General features: G+C 31.2%; 1 protein-coding gene and 1 pseudogene across 2 annotated transcripts; both read right to left on the minus strand.

Moving 5' to 3' along the window:
* Positions 1-882: 882 nt before the first annotated feature.
* LOC120117545 lies at positions 883-3045 on the minus strand (annotated as a pseudogene).
* Positions 3046-3528: 483 nt separating this feature from the next.
* Positions 3529-8131, minus strand: LOC120117846 (transcription factor bHLH35-like). 2 transcript variants are annotated; one of them, XM_039138039.1, is made up of 5 exons: positions 7933-8131; positions 7608-7770; positions 7297-7524; positions 7038-7208; positions 3529-3766 (listed from the first exon to the last, which is right to left on the minus strand). In XM_039138039.1, the coding sequence occupies exons 1-5, from the start codon at positions 8019-8021 to the stop codon at positions 3677-3679; spliced, it is 741 nt and encodes a 246-aa protein (XP_038993970.1). In that variant the 5' UTR covers positions 8022-8131; the 3' UTR covers positions 3529-3676. The 2 variants fall into 2 exon arrangements, with proteins under 2 accessions (XP_038993970.1, XP_038993971.1); XM_039138040.1 differs by having other exon boundaries at positions 7608-7767; positions 7933-8130.
* Between the last annotated feature and the right edge of the window lie 1101 nt (positions 8132-9232).

The following is a 9232-nucleotide window of genomic DNA, read 5'->3' on the forward strand; positions in this document are numbered from 1 at the left end:
AATTTGAAAAGATAATTAATATAAACAAATAACTCAAAAAAATCAAAAAAAAAATCTAATCAAATAATTTGAAAATATGATTAATACAAATAAACACTATAGACGGTGACAGATTAACATCATCAGCATAAACATAAAAATACATATAAAAATAATAGTAGCACATTGACAAGTGGACTTTATCACAATTTAGATGTGATCTATCTTTGGGGTTACAATCACCTATAAAAAGAATAAAATCAAATCAATAGCATCCAAAGCATGGATAAATTAACAATATAACCAATACAAATGTCAAATGTAGAGACAAAATCAAATCTTATCCTGAAAAAAGAAAATGTGTGCTACAAGAATAGATAAATAAATATTGAGTGATCTTAGTAAGTAAAGAGAGTATTGTTCTCCCTTGAGGTCCTTATGCGGATGTGTTAAAAATTATAAATAAATATTATTTTTTAATCGCTTTAGATTATTCAAAAAACAATAATAGAACAAACATAAATAATATACATGATACATTTGTACTTTTACGTGGTAATCGATTATGCAATTGCAGTGGTACAACTTAAGATTATTAAATATGAAATATTTTGTAAAACAAAAAATAATTAAAACGTTGATTCAATTTTTAAATAAAATCAGAGATAATTTATTTTAATCATATTGTTGTACTTGTTTTTCTGATACGAGTAGTAATCAACAAACAATGCACCGTGATTGTGCTTATAATAATGAAATATGTTGATACGAGTAGTAATTAACAAACAATGCACCGTGATTTTGCTTATATTTATGAAATATGTTGGTACTTTGTTCACTCGAAGAAAGTTCATCTTTTACGCTAATGATTCAATTATTCCGGAAGGTCAAGAAACATATTCTTGGGTGTAAAAAACCCAAGTTCACTACAGAATAGAATTCAAGTAAGGAAGCTGTAAAGTATTAACATAAATGCCAGCTAAAAGAAAATATTAGGGCAAGAGGGAATCATTGACATTGTTGCCTAGTCTCAGATGCAAGATCACCATCCATACTTGGCTTGGGTATCAGCTTTAGTAAGCAAACCTCTAGATCGCCTCTCTTGCAGCTCCATCTCCTTTTGCTTCATATCGAAGTACAAGGAACCGATTTGGTGCTTCCTCTTGTGAAGTTTTGTCGGTTTGCCCTTTGACGAAGCAGGCTACATTCAAAGTGAGCATGGTAAATACCACAAATATTGGAGGATATAACCACAAACATAGCTGTTACTGTTAGCGTAGGTTGTGAACAGAGTCAACAAAACAAACATAATTTGATGTTTTGGTTTAGAACTCAATTTCACACAAACAAAGTAGAAACTCCTGAAGATTAAATAAGTTGAAGAACAAGATTTAGGCTTCAAAACAGAGGTCACGATTGTTTAATCTGATGGCCATAACTCATTTGATCGGATACTTTCTTTCATGGGTTTTTATGTATTCCTAGGGAACACTTTAGTCAATTTAGCATTATCCTTTAAAATACTCTTTTCTTTTATAATTTTGCAAACCAGGAAGAAGAAAAAAACACTAGGCATCTTCCTCAACAGCCAATGAAATCCATATGAGAAGACATTTCCATTAAAAAAATATTACAAAAACTTAGTAACATAATCCCAGTTTTGAGGAATAAGAAGAGCGTAACATAAGCTTCTTTTACATCATGCACAATCAACAATTTGCTTTATGTACATTGCACTTGTTCCGCAAACAATGGATCACTGTAAGCATTATCAGTTTATACTACATTTCCATGGGAATCCGGTTGATCGGTATGCTGTTTTGTGCAGATAATCTATTCGAAATTTAAAACCCTAACAACAATAGCTACAACAGCAAAAAGACAAACAACTAGCTCATGCAATCATTAGACAAAAATTAAACCACAAGCTGATAAACTAGATTAGCTTTTAAGTTCAATACCTGATAAGATGGCCCAAAAGCTATTCCGGTCATCTTACCCTGGTCTTCCCTCGGCCGATTCTTCATAAGCTCATCCTGCTTCACCTCAAAAATTTCTGTTGGTATCTCATTCCTCCCTCTCTTTCCCTTAACTTTCACCCCAAGTTCAGCCATCCGTGAGGGCTCCGGCAACATGGTAGTTGCTGACCCATCAGCCCAATTATTCTCATATTGTACATTGTAATTCGCACTCTCGTAACTCCCATAAATAGTAGCAACATCAGTGCTCCCACTATTCGTATCAACACTCGATTGGTAGTTGCTATAATCAGCATAATTTACATAATAGTTCTCAGGAATCAGGATTTTGATCAGTTGCATAATTACTGTAATCCATAGGATTTCCGGCGTTTGCATCTGTACTCCTATCATAATCTGAATAACTGTGTCCATTATTGTCAACACTTGCCTCGCTTTTTTCTTCAAAAGTGGATGTGGCGACTTGGGTGGTTTCGATAATGGATCTCCTTCCTGAACCTGAAGAGGGGGCAACACCCAAAGCAGTCTAGTTCCTGGGCGCAGGTATGCTCGAGAGAAAGGATTTCACAGAGGGACCTTGGGCTAGGTTTTCGGATTCTCTGCGCTTCCGCCTTTCTTCCTCTTCGTCATCATCGGAGTCGATGTGGTTACTGGAGTTTATGGGAGGCTTGAATTGAACAATTCTCTTGGTGATTGGAGGATTGGGTGGCTGTTGGGGTTGAGGGGTTTGGGATTTGGGTTGGGGAGATTAGAGAAAAGCTTGGATGGGTTCCTGGTATCAGGAATTGAGGGTTTGGGGATACCAGCGGCTATTTTACCGCCGTCGCCGTCGTTTTCGTCATTTAGGGCGGATTTGAGGGGTTGTTTAGGCTGCGGAAGAGAGGAGAAAAGGGAAGAAGATTTGGGTGGAGGGAGAGAGGGGTTCTTAATCGTCGGAGGGTGTGTGATTTGTTGGGGTTCATCGTCGCCGGAAGAAGCGTAATTGGCTAGCAAAGACTCCATCGCTGCCGCGCCGGAGAGAAACAATATCAATAGAATATATCAAGTCCGTGCACGATGGATATTGGATAGTTTAAGGCTTAGCCCTTAGGGCACCCGCTCCACCCTAACGAATATGATTGAAAAAAAAAACAGCCCACCCAACTAGATATATCGCATCGTGTAGTGTAGGGATGAAACGGGCCGGCTTTTTTTCTCCATCCAATTTTAATTCATAAATATTCAAATTATAGAAATAATTTAAAAAGAGATGTATTTTTCTAATAAATATATCAAGCGATATGGGTTTTATATAAATAATAAATCCAATATGACTTTATAAATTTTATGAATAACTTGAAAAAATAAATGTTTAAAAGAGATGAAAAGGTTAATTAAATTAAGAATTTTTGAGTTTTTATGAATTATGTTGACTATGAATGATAAGCTAATGTTTCTAGTGGTCTTTTTATGTTTTTTAAGTTTGTGATTGTTTTTTTAATAATATTTTAAATATGTATTCTTCTATTGGAAGCGTGATAAATCTTATCATAACATTTACGATAATCTTAATATTAATTAAAAGATTTTCTTTGGAAAAGAGAGAAGTATTATTCCATTGAAATTCAAACAAAGAGCATTGGAGAGACACTTATTTTACAAGGACACATGGACTCACCAAACTTACCTTAAAAGACTGCCGAAAACTAAATACTCTACGAAGATGAAAAGTAGCATCGCTACATGCTCATGGGACTCTGCGGATCGTTCAGAGCTGCAATGGCTGTTTCAATCTGCACCTTTAGCTCATCCTTCTCCCTTTCATCCGCCTGCATTTGTGTCGAGCCACGAGACTAGTAAATAATACTACTGTAAATGCAGCTCAAAATTATATTTTGTTTTTAAAATGAACCTTCTTAAGAAATAATTTTCTTTATTTAGCAAGTTATGTTTGCATTTTTTGGATGGAAACAACAATGACGAATTCAAAAAATAAATTCGATTAGACAAATATAAATAGAATAACAAAATATCATCTATTGAAAACGAAATATGTGGGTTTATCCCTTCAACGAAAAGGAAATTTAAAAGGGAAATTGAACATGTCACAAATTTGCAAAGAGAGTATATATTTGACGCGCTCTTAATTCTTATCTGATAGATTCATCAGATATATCTAAACAACAAATGAAATTATTAATAAAACCAGAGCAAGCCCTCCGCATGGACCAGTCCCAGGAAAATTATGAATAAGGAAATTGCAGACTGTTTTTATTACGTATTATGAAGACAAAACTAGAGACGAACTATTACGTATTATTGGGAAAAAAACACATTCGAATATATCCATATCTATGAAAAGGAAATGTGAAAAGATGACAGATTAAAACATGCACGTTTTAAATGCAAGCTTGCATATATTATATATATTTGACGCGTGAGGTTTCCATGTGGTTTCTAAAGTTTTTTTGGAGTTTTCTTTTGAATTTTTTTATGAAAATTACAGCCGCGATAAATGGGAAACAAAATTAGGTGTGCCGGTGGTCCAGATACTAGTGTGGTTTATAATGGGAAACATATTTAAACCCTGAGTAAAATTTTAAATATTTTTTTATAGAATAAAAGCATATTACTTTAAATAATTAATTTAACGTTACATTGATAAATCTTTAAAAAAAATATGAAATTAAGGGTTTCAATTATAAAAGTAAAAAATGAGATTGAAAAAATTAGGGCCTCAATTATAAATGTAAAAAGTGATATTGAAAAAAATTTGGACTTCTATTATAAAGATAAAAAAATGAGATTACAAAAATTAGAGATCCCAATTATAAAGAGAAAAATAAAATTTTAAAAATTAAAAGCTTTAGTTATAAAGATATAAGGTAATATTGAAAATTTTGAGACTACGAAAAATGAGAACCCTAAACATCGCTCAAGGTGATCCTCTTAATAGCAGTCTCTAGTAATAATTAAGAACTTTTCTTATGTCTTAGTCCTATAAATGGAATGAGGGGTTAAATATAATCTCATCTTTTAAAAAATTTAGTTTTTCATTATATAAATTTTCATATTGATCTAATTTTACATTCATTTAAATTTTATAATTTTTTTTTAAATTTTAATATATTCTTTTGATAAATTTAATATAAATTCTTAAATTTATATCAAGATATTATGTCTATATTTTTTAATCATAACCACAAATATTTTCGTGACGAATGTGAAGACAAAATTACTAATTATATTATTTTAATGATTTTAATAGTGTCACAATGAGATTCACAACTAGTATATAAATTTATACTCCCAAATATGATAATAAGCAAAAGATAGCTGTATACCAACTTTTTTATAAGATTATATTTTTAAAGATTAAAGATATATGGTAGTTTTTTAAATTATTGTCAAATTTAAAACCCACTACATTTATTAAATCTCTACTATTGTTTATATATGTTCTGAATTAGAAAATATCAAAAAGTAGCACAATCGATGATTTATTGTTATGTTGTATGAATAAAGTGGGAGTTCTGGGATATTGGTACTTTCCCTTTTCCTTTCCTACTCGGAACATTGAATTTCACTAACCCTAAATTATTAAATTACTGAGATCGATTCAATTAAAGTATTAACACAGTTTTATGGTAAGTTTTAAGCAAAAATAGGGGGAAAATGATATTTTATGTATCTGAAATATGATTAGTAGAGTACTCAATTATTTCATTCTTTTATTTTTTTATTTTTATAAATAGTTATTTATTTGTCATGTTTCTGAGTATGTATTAAACTAGTCAATAAAATATGGTAGTGGATCATCCCTTTATTAAAGTTTATCTTCGGTTTCTATACTTTTGGCCCCACATATCTGGACGTTTTTCTTATTTGATACCCTTCTAACTATGTGTTGTACGCCACCAATTTCCTATAATTTATTTGTCACTGCATCATCCAACAAATAATGCTCTTATTTTTGTTTTCAAATATCTAGTCTAATAAAATTCTATACTGAGATAAAACTCTTTAAAGATTGGTTTATCAATTAATTGTTTAAGAATAAATTTGAAATTAAATATGATTGATTAATTAATTTAACGTAAATAAAATGTTAAATTATTTAAATTACGTTCAATATTCAAATAAAATGAGTTGAAATGCAAGAATTATTTTTATAATGTAATTGTAGAATATTTGATACTAATTAATTGATTAATCATTAAGTATTATAGCAAAACCTTCTAATTAGTATAATTAATTTAGGATAAAGCACATATAGTTACTAAACTACGATGAAATGATTTTTTTATTACTATCGAAGTTTCGAAAGTTATAAGAATGTTTTTAAACTTATCAAACTATTATAAGATAGTCATGGCACGTTATAAAATTGTAGTAAGTTCCGTTAAATTTTAAAATCATTTTATAATAGTTTGATAAGTTTAAATATCATTCTTCGATAGTTATTAAACTATAATAAAATTATTTTTTTTATTACGGAAGTTTCAGGAGTTACGAAAATTATCTTTAAGTTTATCATACTATTACATAATAGTCATTGTATGATATATAATTGTAGTAAATTTTGTTAAATTCAAGATCCATTTGTAATATTTTAATAAATTTAAATATCGTTTTCTAATAATTTGATAAAATTTAGATATCATTTTATAATAATTTGAAAGAGTTAAATTTTTATATAATTTTTAAAACTTTAATAATTAAAAATATCATTTTTAACATGATTTAATGATTATTTATACATTTTATCTTTACATTTATGCGCGGATCTAGTTGCTTGAAGAGTTAAATTCGCTTTTTTCCGTTTTAGGTAATAAATATATGCAGGTTTTAGATATCATTTTATAATAATTTGAAAGAGTTAAATATTTTTTATATAATTTTTAAAACTTTAATAATTAAAAATATCATTTTTAACATGATTTAATGATTATTTATACATTTTATCTTTACATTTATGCGCGGATCTAAGTTGCTTGAAGAGTTAAATTCGCTTTTTCCGTTTTAGGTAATAAGTATATGCAGGTTTTACTGGAACAAAATCAGTTAAAGGGGGGGGGGGGAAGAAGGGAAATCACTTACCTCAATAAACACGGTTTTCAACAGCCTACCGGAGACCGCAGTGATGTTCGCTGTGATGATTTTGAGCTTCAAAGATTCAAAAACCTCACACAATTTGACCATCGTGTCTGTCCTTTTGCTGCATGTTATGCTCACCACCATCGTCTTCTCTCCCATGTGTGTCACTTTCAGCTTCAAAAACCAAAATTATTTGTAAGTCAACAATTTTGAAAAACAATTGCTAGCATCAGATAGGGAATTGTATGTTTAATTAAACTACTTCAAGAACTTCAATAGGGGAAGTTGTTGATCCTCCATAATCAAAAATGTTGTCGAGCTTTGTCTTCTTGGATCTCAACACCGGTAGCTCTTGGTCATGCCCGAACCCTGGATTTTTCATCAGTTCTCCAGACTCCAACTCCATGATCTCCGCCTGGATTCTGCTCTCCTGATCGTGCAGTTCCTGGATGTAATCAATGGCGTCCTTGATAATTGAAGCCTTGTCCATCTGCGAAACATTTCATCAAACTAAGGATCGACCCAATTTCTTTTATTGTTTTCTTCTCTAAAAGCGAAAAAAGCAGGACATACTTTGCTGATATTTGGAACAACAGCTCTGAGAGCAAAGAGGCGTTCGTTAAGCTTTTTCCTTCTGTTTCTCTCGGAAACGATGTTCTTGGGGGCGGCGGAGGAGGCTGCTCCATCTGGAGAACTCGAATCGTAGTAGCCGGAGAATTCATCAATCGCCCAACTGCTTCAATTCAAAACAGAATTGAAATCTCTTTACTAATTCGTAATAATTCAAATTCAATTCTCTACTGTTTTCTAGCGTACTATATGTCTTAGCTAAAGGCGTTTCGCTTTCTAAAAGGATTTTACTCGTACTGCGAACTGAAATGGAAAAGGAAGAAGGTACCTGTATTCTTCGTTTTCAAGGAAATATTTTGTCTCCCAATAATTTTTGTACTCATCGCCAATATTCTCAATATTCTCCATTGCAAGCATATGTTTGATTGATGAGATAATTAATTTGAATTTTCTTTTTCGAGAAAAGAAAGGAAAGATCCGTTTTTAATCTAGCTTGGACATAGACCGGAGGAGGAAAGGGAAGAAAACACAGATCAAAGCAACAACAACAGGGTTAAAACATAAAAGCGGAGAGTACGAGTCACTACGAAATAAATTTGGAGGGCTTTCGGGGAAGTTAGATATTTATACCACGTAGGGTGCGTTGCTTGACGTTTGATTTGGCTTCTTAAAATGATCGGAGCCGTTGAATTTAATCCAATCAAATGTGGTCTTCAAGGACGCGTATGTAAACACCACGTATGATAGGCTCTGCTCTGTCACCACTCTCTTGATGACGCTTGTGCTTCACGCCCCCAAAATAATTTAATTTATTTCGATCTTTACAGCCCATCTCTCCAAAATAATAAGTAATATTTTTTCGGACATGCCCAAATTGTTAAATTAAAGCATCAATTTTTAATCAATCAATTAATTATTAATGATAAGTATTAGCAACAACAATAAAGTAAATGAACAACAACACAATTTATCAAATGTGTTTAATTGATTAGTTAATAAATCATTAAGGGTTCAATTCAAAAATATTTTTGAGGAGTAACACATATATGTTAATAACATCAAATTTATAAATGAGATGAGTACAAATAAAATTTCATAATCAATACCATCAATAAAATAGATAATTAATTAAAAAATTATATTTCAAAATAGACACATATACACCCATAAAACTATAAATCTACCACCGATTATAATATACATTCGTAAAATCAAAAATTAAAAAAAAAATTATTTCGATTTCGATCAAAAATATTTTCACACGTTAAAATTGCTTGAATAGGACATATATTATGATTATATATATACACGCTCGTCTGACGCACTCCATTGCATCTAAAAATAAATAAAAATTAGCTGACCTTTTTTTTCATATGTAATGGGGTAAGGGGAGGTAAGATAGTAGGTTGCCCCCAACGCCAGGTTGAGAGCAGCTTCCGTGGAGACCTCCGAATTATGAAATACCCTCCGTGAGACTCGATCCCACGACCACAAGGTTAAGAGCCTTATATTCTACCAACTGATTTGGACGGGCATTTATTGCATCTAAAAAAATAATATGTTAATTTCCAAAAGATAACAAAATCTTTAAAACAACATATTTTTCGATGAAGTATTGATAGAGTTGA

This window comes from Hibiscus syriacus, unplaced genomic scaffold (genome assembly GCF_006381635.1).
Source record: "Hibiscus syriacus cultivar Baekdansim isolate YM2019G1 unplaced genomic scaffold, ASM638163v2 tig00110321_pilon, whole genome shotgun sequence".
Classification (NCBI taxonomy): Eukaryota; Viridiplantae; Streptophyta; class Magnoliopsida; order Malvales; family Malvaceae; genus Hibiscus; species Hibiscus syriacus.